We start from the raw sequence: 19,305 nt of genomic DNA on the forward strand, positions 1-19,305 counted from the left end.
TAGGGTCCTCATAAACTTTAATTTAGAATACAGCTCAATTCAAACTAGCAGAGCTGATCATGCTACTGCAGCTTTTACATGTTTCTAATACCTTTCTCAAGACAAAATGTTGCCCCTAAATTTTTGCTTTGGGTTTGTAGGTGCCCTGATTTCCCTGGTTTGTGGATGCCCTTACTTCCTCTGGATTCCTGGGTTTGATCAGTGCTTTAAGAATTAAGAGGAGTTGACTGGCAGTGTAAAGATGCAGGCTAACCGTGCTTTTTTTCAGACCAGGGCATCACCAGGAGATAAGAGTAAAGGTAACAAAGGCTGATGATTGCCATCCATCAACTCATCAGGGAAGTCATCAATAAGGGTTAAGCCTGTGTGAAACAGGGGAGGGGTGGGGCTCTTCCTCCAGCTGTGTGTGTTAGTGGGCAGGGAAAGAAAAAGTTCAGGGTTTCAGCTTGGATGACATATACTGAAGGAAATTTTGGTATTCTGCAAGAGGTTTGAAAACAGGAGAAGGGGGACCAGCAGAACCCTTGGCCTGCTGGCTAGAACAGGCTGTAACAAAGAGACCAGTAGCATGGCTGATTCCCCTGTATGTAGATCTGTGCCTGCTGCTCCTAAGAAAGAAGCAAAGAATCATCCTGAGATGTGAATGCTCTGAACCCTTTTTCCACCATAGACTCAGGTTGTATATATGTGTAAATAAACCATACACCATAAAGACACTATAGCTTCCACTACGCCTAATTTCAGAAGGAAACCCAAACCCTGGGTAAGCGCCAAGACCCCTGGAATTTCACACCGCTCGGGGATTGGGGTGGCATGTAACAGTTAGTTGAAAAGTAATGTGATAATATTTCCGATTACGTTTTGACCAGCACAGAGCTGCTAGAAAAACCTGTTTACATGTTTTTGTTTTCTTTTGTGTTTAAGTACAAAGTACTGTTATATGTACTTTGGGTTATTTAGAACTAAATTCTGCTCAGAGTTAATGAAATCAATGGACCTAAATTAGTCATATATATTTGCTTCAATGGATCTACTCTGAGTAGGACTAGCATTGGACACAACCCTTTGTTTTAAATCATTTTGCACATTTTTTAAATAAAAAAATACTGCATGAAATGAGATGGTCATGTCCTGAATATTGGTTATGTGCTAAATCAGCACATACCAAATTGCACCTGATCCTTTGACCCTGGCTCCAAGGAAGCTGGGAACAGGATTACCACCTAAATAGCAAAATAAACATAAATTCATAATTAAATGCAGGAAAATCTACATTTTGACTCACTTTTTGAGTTGTAAAATAGAGGCAGCAATCCAAAAGACTTATATTAAGTCCATCAGATTTACGCCCTTCACTGATGCTTACATCAAAATCTGGCCTTGTGCCTATAAACTCCCATAGAGGTTTGAAGAAAAATGCAATATAATATTAAACAAAATAACAGACATAGTATGAGTTATGTCATAAACCACAGAGCAATTCACTGGTGGAAGCTGGTAATTCATGAATATTTCTTCTATGAATTAATTACCAGGCTTCACCAATGACAGCAAAAAGAATGAAGTCACTCCCATGAATCATCAGATTTTTATTCATACTCGTAATATACTGCTTCCTGCAATGATGGTCTGGCAGAAAACCTAGCATCCACTTGGGAAATGGGACTTCTTGCTGAAGTGCTTGGGTCCAATTTCTATTTCCATGTAAGGTAAGATCAAAGTGAAATTGTGTGTGGCAATTACAAAAGGTTAGCAGAAAATGAAGCAGAGAGAAATGACCCCAGTATTGCTCAATCTTTTCTAATTCCTGAGTAAGATTCACTAAGTGCTATTCCTGCATAATGCCTATTCATTTTAATACGAAAGGTGAGTGGCCTGAAGTTGAAAGCCCAGAGGAACTCGGTCTGATGAATTGCATGCTGAGAGCTTTCAAACCTAGAACATGTCCACCCGAGTTATAAAATAGTCCACTTTCCTAAAGCTGTTGTTTGACAAATCAAAGCTGAAGATGTCAATCAAGCACTTCATCAGTACTCTGAAATAACTATTGTGCATGCAAAAAAGTGTTTTGAGCTATTCAGTTCCTACTAATACAAATTCCCTTTAAAAATGGTTTCAAATTTCTGTTTTGAAATGACAATTCTACCATGTGAGTTTTTGATCTCATTAAATTTTCATATTCATCTCAATATATGTGATGCAGAATAAATGACATCCTCTATCTGTTCTCATCACTTGCATTATCAAGCATCTCTGAGAAGTATATTGAGGCTAGCCAATGTTCAGGTGCTGAATACTTCTGGGAGCTCTAGTTTAAGGGTTCTGTTAATTGTTTGAAGACTATAGTTTCATTTATAGTTTGAAGACTATAGTTTCATTTTATAGGTCATTTAACAATCAATTCCTCTTCATTGGGAACTCTGGGAACTGTACCTCTGTGAGTGGAATAGGGGCCTCCTAACAACTCTCAGTGCCCCCAAACTACAGTTCCCAGAATTCCTTGGGGAAGCCTTGACTGTTTAAAGTAGCATCAGACTAGGGTTAATGTTGGGGCTGATGAGAGTTGGAACCCAACAGCATGAGGGCCACAGCTTCTCTAGTCCTGTTTTAAGGAAGGCCTTTTGTCTTTTAGGGAATCCTTAGTTCTGCTCATCAAACATATTAGCAACCTCTTTGTTTTGATTTGTCATTATTTTATTTCCAAAGTTAACCATATTCCACTGATTTTCTCTGTTCTGCTAGGTTTCTTGATATGCCTCTTGTGTTCTTATAAAAAGTATTAGATACTTAATTTCTCTCAACTAATGTAGCAGGAAATGTAGTAAGTTCTATGAACTTTTTCAGCAACAGTCTTTTTTTTAGGGAAAGTTTTCTTACCTCTGTTAATAAAATCTATGTGTCATGCTGGGTTTAGTTCATAAATCAATATTTAGCAGGTGATAGCTCCATTTTTTATTATTGAAACATATATATTAACTTATTTCTCTCATATCAAGGCTATGGTATTGCCACGTTGACAAACCTGTTTTCTTTTTAAAAAAATACTGGGAGCAGGTTGATCAAATATACGTAATGAGAAATGGCAGCCAAGTTGTTGTAAGACCTCCATGGAATGTTTCCAAGGCTATGAAGTACTAAAGGAGCCACTATGATAATGCAAGACAGGAAGAATGCTAGGTGTGATCTCCTGTGTGTCAGTGTTTCCATAACCACTAAATCAAATGATAAAATGCCACCAGTAGAAAATAAGGATGAACTTTTTATTGAAACATGTTATCATAAACTGTGCTTCCTTTGAATCTCAGGAGTGACGTATGGGTTGGGTTTCTTTTATTAAAAAAACAGGATACAAAATATTGTTGAAACTCTTACTGCATTCATTCCACTAACAGTCTGAGATGTAGGTCATTTCACCTTAATGTTCATCTATCAGCATTCAAGAACTCCAGCTGCTAGACTGACTCATGTATCATGACCCTCGGATCCGCTTGGCATACAGCATCAACATCCTCCCTGGAGAAAAACCTTAGTTCTAAAATCAATGCAGAATAATAGCAGAGGGAAGGCAAATATTCCTCCTCTACCACTTATTCCCTTAACATACTTCTTTATACTGCTGTTGTGGTCAAAATCTTAAGTTCTGCATGGTTGCGTATATTCAACTCCCAAGCATATCTGAGGATTTATTGCGGTTTTAGGGGCTATGTTACAAACTCAGGCCACAATCAATGGAGGAAAGGGTGCCCATGCATCATGTGAGCACAGCTGTGTTTGGGGATACAGCCGTAAACGGGAGACTCAAAACTACCAAATGACATTTACTTGGCCTAAAACTTTTCATTGAGAATCTTATAGGGGCAGTCATATTGTTCGTTAAGGTCCGTCTTTAATGAACGAAAGTTTTGTATCTTTCAAAAGTTGATCCAGAACTAAATAGATATTAGTAAATAATGCCACCCACCCCTGACTGACCCTAGTTCATAGTATTTAGTTTGTGAATACTTCCTTCAATATTTGCCAAAGTAATAATTGCTGTTTTGTTTCTCTTCTGATGTTCAACATACATTTTCCAGCTTTTCCCCCTCTCTCCAATATTCCAGTGTGGTGTAGCGGTGTAGTGGTTAAGAGCGGTAGTCTCGTAATCTGGGGAACCGGGTTCGCTTCCCCGCTCCTCCACATGCAGCTGCTGGGTGACCTTGGGCCAGTCACACTTCTCTGAAGTCTCTCAGCCCCACTCACCTCACAGAGTGTTTGTTGTGGGGGAGGAAGGGAAAGGAGAATGTTAGCCGCTTTGAGACTCCTGAAGGGGAGTGAAAGGCGGGATATCAAATCCAAACTCCTCCTCCTCTTCTTCTTCTTCTTCTTCTTTTTCTTCTTCTTCCAGCAAATAAGCCCATGTGCATACTTTGGAAACTTCCCTAGTTGCCCATGTGTGTTTCTTTTATTTTCCTGTAAAATAACTACAAATACTAATAAGAATTCATACTAAAAGCTTCTTCTGTGTTAATGGTGGATATATAATTTCACATACCTCATGCTTCCCACTTTCCAGAAATAGTTTGTGGTACACAATTAGCAGCTTTCGTTAAAATTTGCTGCAGCTAAGACTTCTTACAACCTTGTAAAACTTTTATGGTTATATCAATTAAAGGAAGGAGCTCCAATAATCTTTGGTATGTTTGCAGTATATTGTTGATGCATGGTTAGCAGACACCATATTTACCGTATTTTTCGCCCTATAGGATGCACTTTTTCCCCTCCAAAAATGAAGGGGAAATGTGTGTGCATCCTATGGGGCGAATACAGGCTTTCGCTGAAGCCTGGAGAGCGAGAGGGGTAGGTGCGCACCGACCCCTCTTGCTCTCCAGGCTTCAGGAAGCTCTGCGCAACCCTTGGGAGCCAAGCCGCGCCGGGCTCCAGAGGGTTGCGCAGAGCTGCCTGCACTCCCAGGCTCCACGCAGCTCTGCGCAACCCTCGGGAGCTCGGCGCCAAGCCACGCCAGGCTCCCAAAGGTTGTGCAGAGCTGCCTGCATTCCGAAGCCCCGGACGCGCTGAAGAGCATGCCTGGGCTTCGCACAGCTCTCCGCAAGCCTGGGGAGACCGGCGCAGCTCCCTAGGCTTGCAGATAGCAGGCTGTTCTGGGGGCTGGGGTCAGGGGATGCTCGGGTTTCCCCGGCACCAGCCCCGTGCCTGGAGGTGGGGAATAATTTTTTTTTCTGTATTCCACCCCCCCCCAAAAAACTAGGTGCGTCCTATAGGGCGGTGTGTCCTATGGGGCAAAAAATATGGTAAATATGATAATAAATAGAAGTGCATCATTTATCTTAAAAGGGTGAGCATAGAGCAGGTGTCAGCAAACTTTTTCAGCCATGGGCTGGGCTGGACTATATTTTGAAAACAAATATGAACGAATTCCTATGCCCCACAAATAACCCAGAGATGCATTTTAAATAAAAGCACACATTCTCCTCATGTAAAAACACGCTGATTCCTGGACCGTCTGTGGGTCGGATTGAGAAGGCAATTGGGCCGCATCTGGCCCCCGTGCCTTAAGTTGTCTACCCCTGGCACACAGCATTGGATCACATCAGATTATGGTCCAGGTATTGTCTGCTCCGATTAGCAGTGGCTTTCACAGGCCTCAGGCAGACCTCAAGTTTCACATCACCCGCAGCCTGATACTTTTTCACCTGAAGATGCTGGAGTTTGAATCTGGCCTTCCACAGAAAAAGCCTGTGCTCTGTCACTGAACTGTGATTCTTCTTTCACAGCATGGGATGGATTTATTCATTTTGGAGAAGTAGCACCTTTGTAAAATAATGAAAAGGTTAGTTCCTAATAGAATATAAATACAACTCCAGCAAAAGTTCTACTCAACTCACCCACTGAGAAAGAAAATGCAGTATGATAATGAGCCTATCATTATTTCGGCGTGCAGCGATTCTGCATGCTGTTTTATCACCCTCATGCATAGCAGTTATGTAGCATATTCCCTAAGTCAGCAGTGAAGAATCTCCAGTCCACAGGCTTAGTTAGGCCCGCCAGGCCATTTTGGCCAAGCCACGCACATCACACACAGTGATCAGCTGATCAGCAAAGGTTTACACATAGTGCCCTGCCTGGCTTTTTGCAATCAGCTGACCATCAGGGCTTCAAAGTATTAACTCTCTGCAAGCACTAACGGATCAACTGGTGCTTACGGAGAGCAGCGCATACGCTTTGAAGCCCCAACAATCACTGATTGTTGGGGCTTCAAAGTGTAGTGCACTGAGAAGGGTGAAAATGGGTCACCTGGCTTCACTGTGATATCAGGTGAGTGGCCATTGGCTCATTGTGGGTGGGGGACATAAGGATCCAGCCCAACAACCAGATCCAGTTCCTCACACCTTTGCTAAATGATCAGATTGCTAGTCCCTAAAAGCTTATGCCACTATAAAACTTAAGTTTTCAAGACTTCACAGTTCTCTGCTGTTTTTGCTCCAACAAACTACTGGTAATCCTTACAGCAGCTCTTTCAGAAAGATGGAGGCTAATTATTATCTGTATATCAGAGCCTGGTTGCTTAATCTGAGAGACAGTGACTTGCCTAGAGATAGACAGTAGACATGGCTGACCTCAGATTTCAACCAGAGATTTCCATCTCATAACTCATGCTCTTAACCTCTCCTCTATATGATCAGTTAAGAAGGAAAGGCTGCAGTGAAGAGATTTAGAATATGTGGTGTATAAGATCAATCAGGTCCAATCAAGGCCATTTGATTACATGGAAGAGCACTTCAGCTCAACGAAATAGTACTGATGTATGCATACATTTCTAAGAAACCAAGTTGCTAATATTTTAAAGTTACATTTTCCAGGCATATTCTTCAAGGGCACCAGAATGGGAGGCAGCAAATCAAGCCAGTCTGTGGTTGAAAATAGATCCTATGCTTTCATATTTTCCAGGTTTTGTGGTGGTATTTGAAATACTGCAAACAATATTTTTGCAACGAAAGAAACCTCTACAAAGAGATGCTAAAATGGCCTGTCAAGAGACATGGCACCAGCAATGTGTACTAAGTAAACTAAAGAAAAATAACACCATGTTTGTAAGGGCATGGCTATGGAGATAAAATAAATTGTAACTCTATGGCTTGGAACATGGGCATGGCCAACTAAATTAAGAATAACAGGGGGGGAACCTTTTTAAAAATTGCAGACATATGTGGAGCACAATCCTACGCATGTTTCCCTTGGAAATAAGTATATATTTCATAAGTTCGGGTGGGGAAGAAATATAATGCAATTCTCATTTAAAGGTGAAGCTACCTAATTCATGCTTCCAAAAAAAATAGATGAAGCAAAACACAGCCATCCTTCAAAATTTGCATTTGCCCAAGTTTTGCAATGCAGGTCCCCAGCCAAATAATTTGTACAAAAATGCATATACTAGGGTAAAGTGTGATACAGTAAAAATGCATATATTTGTGAAAATGATATACAAAAATGCATTAAATTAGGAACTATTGCTTTACAGAAATGTGTATATTAGGCAAAAATTTATACGAGACTCTGTATATTAGGAGAAAATCATGGATGAATTTTCATGAGGACTTTAAAAAAAAATCACAAGCTGATGTGGAAATGTGAAGAACTGAACTTGAGATTGTAAAAAGGAGAAATAAGAGAAACCAAAATTGACAGATTCGCCCATCCTACTCATAAATCAAGGAAGGGTGATTTCTGAAAACAATGGACAAGAGGTGTTAAAAGGCTTGTAAAATCATGTGAATATCTACATGTAGAAGGGGAAGGGACATCAGTGGTGATTCAGTTGTTTGGGATGTCAGCAGGATGCATTGGATGTAGAGCTATGCAACCATAGAGTCAACAAATCATCTGAGAACAGCAGAAGCACAAGGAAAGAATGGTGATGAACAAACTGAATGACTCCCTTGGCTTGGGGAGGCAACATGAGATCACCTTAAATCTGATCTTAAACCAGTGGTGGCTAAACTTGGCCCTCCAGCTGTTTTGGGACTACAATTCCCATCTCCCCTGACCACTGGTCCTGTTAGCTAGTTTGGCCACCACTGTCTTAAACCAAAGGTTTTCTTGAGCACTGAATATCTATACTAGGGATGTCCAACAGGTCGGTCGCGATCTAGTGGTAGATCCCCACAAGGTTTTAGTAGATCGCGGTCGATCTCTGGCTCCCTTTCCTTAGTGTAGCTAAAAGTGACTCCTGCCACACACCCTCGCCCCGCCCTACATTGCTGTATGGTCTCCAGAAGGGAAAACGGAGCTTTCTATGTGCTGCTGTTTTGATCCATTGCGACCTTTTTCTGAATGACTTTACCCCTTTGTCCCTTGCCTTTAACCCCCCTAAAAAAGCTCAACAACTCTGAGCTGCTTAGGTCACTGCCAGTTTTTAATTCTGAAAGTAGATTGCAGTCTCTTGAGAGCTGGCCACCCCTGATCTATGCAAAGTGACACAACCAATACATTGCCTGCGTACTTTACAGCACAGGTAAAAAGGTAAAGGACCCTTGGACGGTTAAGTCCAGTCAAGGGCGACTAGGGGGTTGTGGCGCTCATTTCACTTTCAGGCTGAGGGAGCCGGCGTTTGCCCACAGACAGCTTTCCGGGTTATGTGACCAGCATGATGAAACCGCTTCTGGCGCAATGGAACATCGTGACAGAAACCAGAGCACATGGAAACCACTGCAGTGGTACCTATTTATGTACTTGTACTGGTGTGCTTTCGAACTGCTAGGTTGGCAGGAGCTGGGACAGAGCAACGGGAGCTCACCCCATCATGGGGATTTGAACCACTGACCTTCTGATTGGCAAGCACAAAAGGCTTAGTGGCTTACAAAAATTGGGTTTTATGATATCGCTGCCGAAACAGAAATACGGTAGAATGAAACGGGGGAAAAATTGTTTTATTGCCGATTTGCGAGCTTGAGACTGTTGTGTAATTAACCTGTAGGATTTTCTTCTATATTTGCCATACGGATGTGAGTGCCTGCAGAATTGTAGCAACTGAATAGCAATTTGCGATTGTGTGGTAACTTTTGTGGGCTTGCAAGATCAAAGGCTTAAATTGGCTCGGAGTTACAATTCTACCAACCGCAGCAATTTTCAGCCTATAATCCAGTTTTAAGGGAGCAGCTTATATTTGGGTATTGTCTTTTTTCCTTTTCTCCCCCTTGAATTTTAAAAGTGCGGCTTATTTGCAGATGCGGCTTATATTCGGGCCAATACGGTAACTGATACTTAAAAGCTTGCACTGGCTGCCCACATGCTACCAGGTCAGGTTCTCTACAAGGCCCTTAACAACACCTATCCTGAATACCTTAAGGATCACTTGATTCCTTAGATCTCTGCCCAATCACTGAAGTCTGGGAGGCGTGGGAATCATTGTTTGTGGTTTCTATGGCTTGGATGGACAGCTGGCATCCACCAGGAGCTGTGTGCTCAGTTGTGGGCCCAGTTCTGTGAAACTGCCTCATAGCTGAGAGAAGATGGTCTCCTTCCTTATTAAACTTCCAGCACTTAGTGATTTCTTTTATCTTTCAGCTGATGTTATGGTCAATTACAACAGTTTTACCTGACTGTACACTGCTTAGTGAATAGCCCAATTTTGGACTTCTGTAAATTTAATCCTTCTTTATTGTGTTTGTTGTTTATGATAGATGCATTCCCATGTGCTATCATTTTATTTTTTGGATTTCTCTAGCTCATCTTATTCTCTCCACCACCAGCACACCCCATAATAAATATGGCTTCCTTTTATTTTGCAGTTTTATATGCTCTCCTACACACAGTCTCCTGCTGTCTTGTGGTTCCATCCCCACTGGTTTAAATGATTGTTTTGCAGCTATTCTTCCAGCGTGCATATGGCATTCCAACATACATCTATTTTTCCCTTCAGGGTGGCCATTGCCAAAAACCCCAGGATTCTTTATACTTTCAGGACTGAATAAAATAAAGATTTTATCGACTTCTGGAAGGACTCTGTGGAAGCCACACCCTTTATTACCGGCAGATTCCAGACCTTTATTTCTAGTTCCTGTACTGAATTTATTTCAGGCCTGCTCAGAAGTGTCCACCTGTGACCTGAAAGTCCTCAGGTCCCTCTTGGAAGGAAAGACAGAGACAAGCGGGCGGGGTGCATTCTGTACTTTCTCAGAGGTACCCTTTTTTACTTGGTACGCTCCAAGGCTGAAGCCTGGGGCTAAACTCTCCCTTCTCCTAAGCAAGACAGCTGTGGGAACCCGGGAGAGCCCATTCAGCTCGCCCTCCCCTCGGGGCTGGCCCAGTGCCTTCCTCGCCGGTCAATTCCAGCGGGAGGCGCGCGCGCGTGCGCCTGGGCTGAGGCGGGCCGGCGTTTTGTTTGGCTTTGCTCGCCCGGGATGGGTGGGGGCGAGGGAGGCGGCAGGAGGGAAAGGGAGCGGAGCGAGAGTTGCTCGCCGGCGCTCCTGCAGCGAGGGAAGGACGGCGTCCTGTGGGCTCGCCCCTTCGCGCCCACCAGGAAAGCGGGCGCCTTTTTCGGGGAGACGCAGCCGATGGAGCGCCCCGCGCCTCCCTCCCGGCAGCAGCGCTGGCGCCGCCTGTGCCCGCTCGCCTAGACGGGGGCCGTGCCTCTTCTAGGGTTAGGATGGAGTAGCGGGCAGCGGGCGGCGTCGCTGGCTGGAGGCTGCCCGGCCACCTGGGGATGCTTGGAGACGCCTAAGGCTGCCCCGACGGCCGCGCTCCCCTCAGAGGGCGCTGCGCTCGACCTCGTCTGTCAGCATGGGCTCGCCCTGCCGCTGCCGCCGCTCCAGCGGAGGGACTCCTTGACGGCTCGCCTCTTCGTGGCCCGTTGCCTCCCCCCCCGGGAGAGGCGGGGAGGGGGCGTGCAGCTCTTGGCCCGGCTCTGCCGAAGGAAAATGCTAGCCGGGGGTTTGCTGGCCGGTTTCTCCGTGCTCAGCCTGTTCACCTCCGGCTATCTGGCTTGGGACGCGGCTGGCGACCCCGAGAGGGCGGGCGCAACGGCCAAGCTGGAAGAAGGACCCGAAGCGGAGCCCGCCCCTTCTCCGCCACACCTCATCTTCATCCTGGCGGACGACCAGGGGTTCAGGGACGTGGGCTACCATGGCTCGGAGATCAGGACGCCCACCTTGGATAAGTTGGCGGCGGAAGGGGTGAAACTGGAGAACTACTACGTCCAGCCCATGTGCACCCCGTCCAGGAGTCAATTCATCACGGGAAGGTAAGACGTTGGCGCTGGTTGGTGTGTTTTTTTAGAGGGTGGGTGTCAATTTCAATAACCCTTGAAAACTGAAATTGGTGAGTGTCTGCTCCTGTCTTACGTCGCAAGATGCCTCTTCTAAAATCTCTCTTGCGCAAGTATGGCAAATACAAATGGAGTTACAGTATTGTGGCACAAGCTTTTGTGGACTAGGGTTTCTGATGAAATAGGTCTGCTTGCCTTTAAAAGTGCCTGTCTGTTTGCATGTGCTGTTGCAGACTTAGCACAGGTACCCTCCTCCTGGAACATCTGACATTTAACTTTGCTTGGAAGTTTTGTCCTTAGCTGAGGTTTAGGAAAGTAGTGGGTTAATGTGTGAAATAAAATCAGAACTTGTGCTTTGTTAACTAAGCATTTGGCAACTGAGAGCTACCCACTTCATAATATTATGATAACAGCTGATTTGCATGTATATACAGTGCATAAAAGCCTCTTGTCACTCCATTCATGTGGAAGCTACCAGCAACTAGTGAGCATCATTTGAGTTCTGTTTTTATTAACACAGGGGGGGGGGGTAGAATCAGGAGCCTTGAGCCAGCAGATGAGCCTCATCTGGAAAGTAAAACAAAAGTTACAAGGGAATGAATGAAAGCTCAAGTTGTCCCAGTTTGTTGTCATATGCAAGTCCCCGTTCTTAATGTAAGAGACAATCACTCAGACAGTCATTGGCCAATGCGAAAAATGTCCATTGAAACCTCAGTCCAATGAGAAAGCCAATTTGAGTTTAAAGCCATAGTAAGCACTTTGGCAAGAACATCTTAAAGAACTTAACCACTGCATTGTTACACTGCTCAATATTGTCTGCATCTTCAGCTGTTAATGTTGTCATAGCATGATGTGTCCGAGCGCAAATTTAAAAAGGCTGTTTCTCCCATTTCATGCCGTATTAATCCAATTCACAAGCTTGTATTTTAAAGGGCCATATCCTAGGATCAAAAATATGCTAATTGAATCACTTGTTGACATATTGTATTCCCATAGTATAATTCCTCCTTGTAGAAAGTTAGAATGTGTTTTCAGTATCACCAAAGCAGCTGAAAACAAACTTGTTATTTATAACACTTTAGATGTGCAATCCATTTCACAACCTTTTTCATTCATTCTGATAACTGTGTACACTAGTTTCGCTGTTACTGTATTTTTATCATTGCCCACTCATCTTGGTTTTAAGCTTAGGGCTTCTAAGATCATGCCTGATACAGCGTCTGCTGAACAACAACGCTGGCTGTCAGCTTCTGCTGCTCATAATTATGTGCAGTGTTGGGATAACTCGCAACAGATAATGTAACATACTTGATCATGAGAAGAGCATAGAGTTCATTTTTGGCCCTAAACTTTTTTCCCTAAGCGCATAGGTCAGGAACCTGAAGTTATGACGATAGCACGTATTCACAACTAAGATGCAAGTTTCCCCCCCTTGTCTGTTACTTTCATTGTGGCTACCATCATTCTACGTATATTACAAAAATTATAAGACACAGGTGTACTCACAGATATACAGTCCAATAAAATATGACATATGAAGGAACCTTTTCCTGTTGTGGACCATTTCCAAGTAAATTGTTCTCTTATCCATAAATGAAACCTCCCACCTGGTGGTTGCTTCGGTAATTACGTATATTTCAGGGCTGAATCCACACATTTGTGCACTGGGTGTGCAGGCATGTCTGAAGCAGGGTGGGTACGAAAATATCATTCCACTGAAAACGGAAATGATATCTTTGTGTGCCTATATGTGTGGTGGCGTATGAAGAATCACAAAAGTTAGCATGGAGCATGAATGCGGGCAGTGGGGAAGCACTCTCCTTTCACTCATGTTAGTATCAGCAAGGTTGTTTTAATAAAATGGAAACTGTTTTACTTCTGTTGGAACAGCTGGAAACAAAGTGAGAGCCAGAGTTATGGAGCCACCAGTAAATGCTCTGAAGAAAAGACCTACAGTTCACAGTCTGTTAGGCAGTCTGTTCAGGCTGCATGATAGTTATTTGTTCATCTGGCTATGGAGAGTTTCTGTCCAGGTGATGACCTGTCCCTGTTAAGTATGGAACAACTGGAAGATGACTCAGAACAGAACAAACCAAATCCAAAGGAGCTTGGATTACCAATCTGGATTGCTAACTATAAAACACATACTGTTTAAATTAGGCAAGGAGCGAACTAAAACAAATAGATTGGGGGGAGGCTGAGGCTGCAGGTTTTTAAAGTGAATGTTTGAAAAATTATTCTGAAAATCCAGTTGCTGTATTTTTTGAAGTGGTTTTAGGAAAACTAAGATTTTTTCATGCACTTCCTTCTGATGTTCTTTACAGTCTACCAGACTGGCATGATGCAAACTTATTTTCTTTGCCATTTTATTTTCAGAGCAAGGGATAGTATACAACAAAAGTAACAAAAGTAAGAAATAGAGTAAGGGTGTGACTGCAGAAGGGTTTGACCAGAGTGGAATTAAGAGTACATAATAAAGTTATTTCTCCTTTGTATGAAAGCCAGAGATGGATTGTTGAAATTCTCCATTTCCTACTTCCGTAATATAAATAAAATAATATTAAAATAGTGTGGTTTTTGCATTATGTGACTATCTGGTCTACAGTAAGTTAAATTCACACATAAAATATTCAGCAAAAACTTGGTAAACTTGTGATACAATTGATCTCAAGTTTAGAGGCCCTTAATAACAGTTCCAGTTTTTGAGCTTTGGCCAATATGTCCTTGCAGTTTAAAGATGGCTCATGGATAGTAAACCCAGGATGGTTGTCTCAGTTACCAAGGTTATTATGGAAGATGGGGAACAAGGGAACAAGCATGTGGTCTTAAAGGCAGTAAGTATTTTGGAAATTAGAATTGGCACCTTTAGACTTTGAAGGGGTCCAATATTTTTGTAATGTGCTAAGATCCATCTGAACCTCACCAACAGTTAGCTAAGGCCCTGAGGGATAGTTCAGTCGGTAGAGCATGAGACTCCTAATCTAAGAGTTGAGTGTTCAAGCCCCACATTGGGTGAAAGATTTCTGCATTGCAGGGGGTTGGACTAGATGGTCCCTGTGTTCAAGATCTACAGTTCTGTGCAATCATACACCAAACATATTAGTCGTCTTGAGGCTAAATGTATGGCAGAGGTAAAGTGCAAACCCTGAAAAAGTAGAGTTGCAGCCTTTTCATCAGATGGTGTTGGTGTACTGTAAACCATTCCTAGGCCTATTTGCAACTTGAAATTCCTGGAACAGCACTTGGACTCAGGAGCACCATAAAGCTGCAGAACTTTGTCACTGCAGAACTTTGCCATCAGTGACAAGAAACGGATAATAATAATCAGGGATAAAGGTTCCTCTTCCCCAAGTTGTAATTACTTCAGGGATATCCGGATTCAACTTGAATTCACTTGCTCACACAACCATTTTATGTTCAATACCAGAAGAAATGAATGCTGTGTGAGACCTGGTTAATGAAAAGGGAAGATAAAATAGCTACTCCACTCCACGTGGTGAATTTATGTCCTGGGCCGCTGAAGCTCAACTGGGAACATTTATTTTTCTAAATATTCCAAAATTGCAAGCATGTTCCCCTTTATCTTTTCCACCCTCCACCTCTAGACCAAACCGATCCAGCTTCTTTAGCCTTCTCTCAAATGATGTTATAGACTCTTCCCCATGGCATGTACATAATTAAAGCAAATTAAAACAATGTAAAAGTTTCTGGAATAAAACAAAATGGTCTTGTGTGGCAAAGTTGTCAGAAGGCATTGTGTGCCATGGAAAACAAGCATTTATGAGAGCCATAAAAGATTTAATAAGAAAGCTAACTTCAGTATTTTATATGATCTGTCCCACATGTCTACGCACATGTTTGGAGAGTGATCGTATTTCATATTTTTATTTATTATTATTAATACTAAGTTTTGTATAGAACATAAAACTGAGTTCTCCTGATTAGTGGTTGGATGTATTTTCAGCTGAGTAAATGGGAGCGTTCAGAGACCATAGAACTATGCTTCCTGGATTACATTATTATCATTAATAATGATGATGATAAATTTATTACATTTCCCTCAACAGCAGGTCCTGGGGTGAATTTAAAATTCAGATTTAAAGACAGTTAAAACAAATTGCAGTCGCAAGTATAGAAATAAGAATACTGAAAATGTTATTATATTTAGAAGAAAAGCATTAATAAAACTAGTCCAGATATATCACTAGATTTCTTGTATGATGTAATGCAGGGGTCAGCAAACTTTTTCAGGAAGGGGCCGGTCCACTGTCCCTCATACCTTGTGGGGGACCGGACCCACCGTCTCCCGAAAGGACCCCCTGCCGCCACTCATGCCGCAGCCACCAACGCCGCCTTGTCCTCAGCAGCGTCGTCGGCCTTGGCCAGATGTCCACAGGGTGCAGAGCCCATGCTGCTGGCCTGGGCGGTGGAGGTAGCCTCCCCACCACCGTCGCTTCCTCCCGCTCAGCTCTTGGCCATACGCGGCCACCTCAGCAGGAAGGAAGGGGTGTTGCCCAGAGGCATTGGACTGGCTCCAGGAGTTTCCTGCAGCCAATCCAAAGCCGTGCCAGTGTCGCTGCCTGCCCAGAGGTGTCCACAGCTTTGGACTGGCTGTTGGAACACTCTTGTAAAGTTTATAATAATCCTATTGCTAGTGACCCAAGACACTCATTTCAGAGTGGATAATGACTGTTGGTGATCTATTCCATTTGACTTGTGAGCTCTATTCAGATGTTTTAAGAAGATTCTGAACAGCATGGGTTTAGTAGGATGTCCTAAACCTGTGCCTTGTTCAAAAGCCCCTCACAAAGCCAGCGTTTCATCAGGGATAGAAAGTTATAATTGGGCTGAAATTAGGAGCATGCTTTTACCCAGCCACTCATGAATGGCGTATCTTAAATATCCCTCTTGTTATGCATCTTGGCAGCTGCCTACACTGTAGTCTGATATGTGGGCCTTCCACCTCCAGCCCTAGCATGTGGAATATATTCCAGTTCCATACTTTGCTTCGAGCTGCACTTGAGTAATGCATATTGTTATAATTGTTAAAAATTATAGCTGTACACTTCCTTGACATTCCCAAGGACCTGACTGTTGATTTATTTGGAGGATGATTTTCTTTATTCGGGATGATTTAAATGAACTGCATATCTTTATTTGGCTGCACTGTACTTCTGTACTTACATGTTGACACAATTTGAACTGTATCTGTTCACAGCAAGTGGCTCAGAACTCTCTTCATTTCTTTCAAATGACAAATGTAACATACATGTAAATAGGGGAGACCTTGTAGTTATAATACAGTTGGATAGCTTTTGATGAAGTCCCAGGCAAAGATACCAGAGGAAAATGGAGTAAGAGGACACATTCTCTGACAGGGAATGTTTTTTGTTTGTTTGTTTTTTAAGGGAAGCAGAATATAGGGATAAATGAACAGGTCTCATAATGGAGATCTGTGCTGGAACTGGTGCTAGTAAATACTTTGAGGTCAAGGTCAGCACTGATGTAGACAAATGGGCAGGTGCCACCTAAGTATTCAGGATGGTGAAATCCAAAGCATAGTGTGAAAAGCTGCAGTACAGTGAGCCAAAACTCTTGGCAAGTGCAGCAAAATGGCAGACAAGGTCCATTGTTAGAAAATGCAAAATGACACATGGACAAAATCAACAAACAGTACCGCCTATAAGCTTATGGGATTCAAATGGTGCCCACGAGGGATATTAGCATCATGATAGGTGGCTTACTACAAACTTTTATGGCAGTAACTAGAACATAGGATGGTGGTAATAGGGGGTAAATCACACTCTTCTCTTGCCCCAGCCTGGTGGGATTTTACAGCATGGCTGGGCCACTGCTACAGCCATAGCTCTGCTACAATGGCAGCTGGGGCCACAGGCAGTGACCAGTAGTTGGCCAACAGAGGCCAGTAGGGCTGGCAGAGGAACACCACTGCCCCATCTAGCACCCCCCCATCCCTATGCAAAGGATTGCTCTGCTAGTGTTTTGCAACAGTAAAAGAGGGAAAGAGGCAGATTTAAATATTTTAAGGTAAGAAAGGAAAGTTCACATCCTGTTTAAAAGGACAATTTTGAATTAAGCAAAACAGGAAAAGTAAGTGCTTGAATAATTAATTTAATAATGTAACCTAAATTTGTGCGGGTTTTGTATCGTATTTGCTGCTAAAAATAAAGTTATGAATATTGTGTAGGAATACATTAGCCCAAACTCCTTAACAATTACGAAGTAAGTAAATAGGTGTTAGACAAATATGTCATTTTTATGCTGCATAATATTACAATTTAAGGAGATGATAAATATTCCAGATTATATTACTTGGCAGTGTTGCCTTTCTTCTTCCGGATGAAATTTCATTTTATGTCATTTGGCAGAACTCATTTGGTCCCACCAGGACTCCATAAAAGTGCATCAAGAGCCTGGGTGCTTATTTATTCCAAGTCTGCACCCATATGACACTGTTCTAAAACAGCAAATTAATATATTTCCCATTTATTAGCAGAGTTTTTGGCGGTTTGTGACAGTACTCCTTCACCGTTAGAATTTTTTTTTCCAGATTCTTCCATTCTTCCATTGAGTCTGTAGATTCAATGATACACAAAATACAATAATAATAATAATTTATATTTAGGGATCTAATAATAATAATAATAATAATAATAATAATATATTAAGGGATCTGAAGAATTCTACGTTAGTGTTCTGACTTGCATGCATTTCTCATAAGCAGGAGTGGAATCCCGTGAGGTCTAGTGGTCAGCATCTTAGCAGCTTTCTTCATTGCCCCTACAACAACACAGAAAGTTCTCCTGGATAACATCAGAAATATCCGCTCATCTGGAGACTCGGGGGCGGTGGCATCTGCTGCATGGTGTGGCCATGGCTGGTCCAGGTGGGGGGACCACCATCTTCCCACGTGACTGGAGAAGAGGAGGGTCATTTGGTACCACCCTCCTCCGGTTGCTCTGGAGTGGGCGGGCACTGGCCTGCAAACCAATTAGGCACAGGGCCGTAGGGCCGGACTGGACCCACCCTACTGTACTGTATTTAGATGGCTTACCCCTGATTTTTGCTGCTGTTGTTCCACTTGTATTCATAGAATCATAGAATCATAGAGTTGGAAGAGACCACAAGGGCCATCGAGCCCAACCCCCCTAGCTGGCAGGCTTTGGGTTTGAAGTCTGGTTTCCCACACACCCCACTCAACCTTTTCAGTGCCAGGCTGTACAAAAGTAATTCTCCTGTGAAAAGTTACCAAGTTAAAAACAATATTTTCTTATTCCACTAATCTGCTTCCAGTGTTTGATGAGTCATCTCTACTCATCATAGTAACAAAGAAAAGCCCAAAACAAACTATCTGACTTTTTCCATGGGAATAACGTAGCAAAGCAAGAAAAATGAAGTATTTATGTTTTTCTATATCTGATGGAAACAACTGAATGTAAAGAAGGGGTCAGTCAAATCAGTATTTTATGGTGCTGAAGGTTATACATTGGTACCTCGGGTTACATATACTTCAGGTTACATATGCTTCAGGTTACAGACTTCGCTAACCCAGAAATAGTGCTTCAGGTTAAGAACTTTGCTTCGGGATGAGAACAGAAATCGTGCTCCGGCAGCACGGCAGCAGCAGGAGGCCCCATTAGCTAAAGTGGTGCTTCAGGTTAAGAACAGTTTCATGTTAAGTACGGACCTCCGGAACGTATTAAGTACTTAACCCGAGGTACCACTCTAAACTAAAATTGAGCTGAAGGACAATTCACACATTTCCCCACCCCCCTCTAAGATTATGCAGATACAAGAGTCCACTGGAATTTCCAACAAACTTAAAAATCATTCAAAAAGTGAAGCAGCTACACCACAAGACAGAATAATTCAGACATGACACATAACTAGTACTGTAAGGGTGGAAATGCATATTCCCATCACCTTGGCAGTACTGATGGAAGTGCACATGTCTTCATTCAAACTCTGGCAGCACAGATGAGGGTTCCATTGGATTCTTTGCATCTGGATGCATGGCTGATTCA

The 19,305-nt window shown here is 42.8% G+C and overlaps 1 protein-coding gene and 1 long non-coding RNA gene across 2 annotated transcripts in view; both read left to right on the forward strand.

Annotated features, from left to right (window-relative positions):
• The window catches only part of LOC309350497, a 73,153-nt gene that overhangs the window by 7,109 nt on the left and 46,739 nt on the right, over positions 1–19,305 (forward strand). The window lies entirely within an intron of this gene.
• The window catches only part of ARSJ (arylsulfatase family member J), a 34,740-nt gene continuing 26,074 nt past the window's right edge, over positions 10,640–19,305 (forward strand). The window contains exon 1 of the mRNA XM_081877010.1: positions 10,640–11,236. Within this exon, the coding sequence (XP_081733136.1) occupies positions 10,914–11,236 (323 nt within the window). The 5' untranslated portion in view covers positions 10,640–10,913. The remainder of the gene's footprint in view (positions 11,237–19,305) is intronic.

Source organism: Podarcis erhardii, assembly GCF_964252035.2.
Source record: "Podarcis erhardii genome assembly, chromosome: 9".
Lineage (NCBI taxonomy): Eukaryota > Metazoa > Chordata > Lepidosauria > Squamata > Lacertidae > Podarcis > Podarcis erhardii.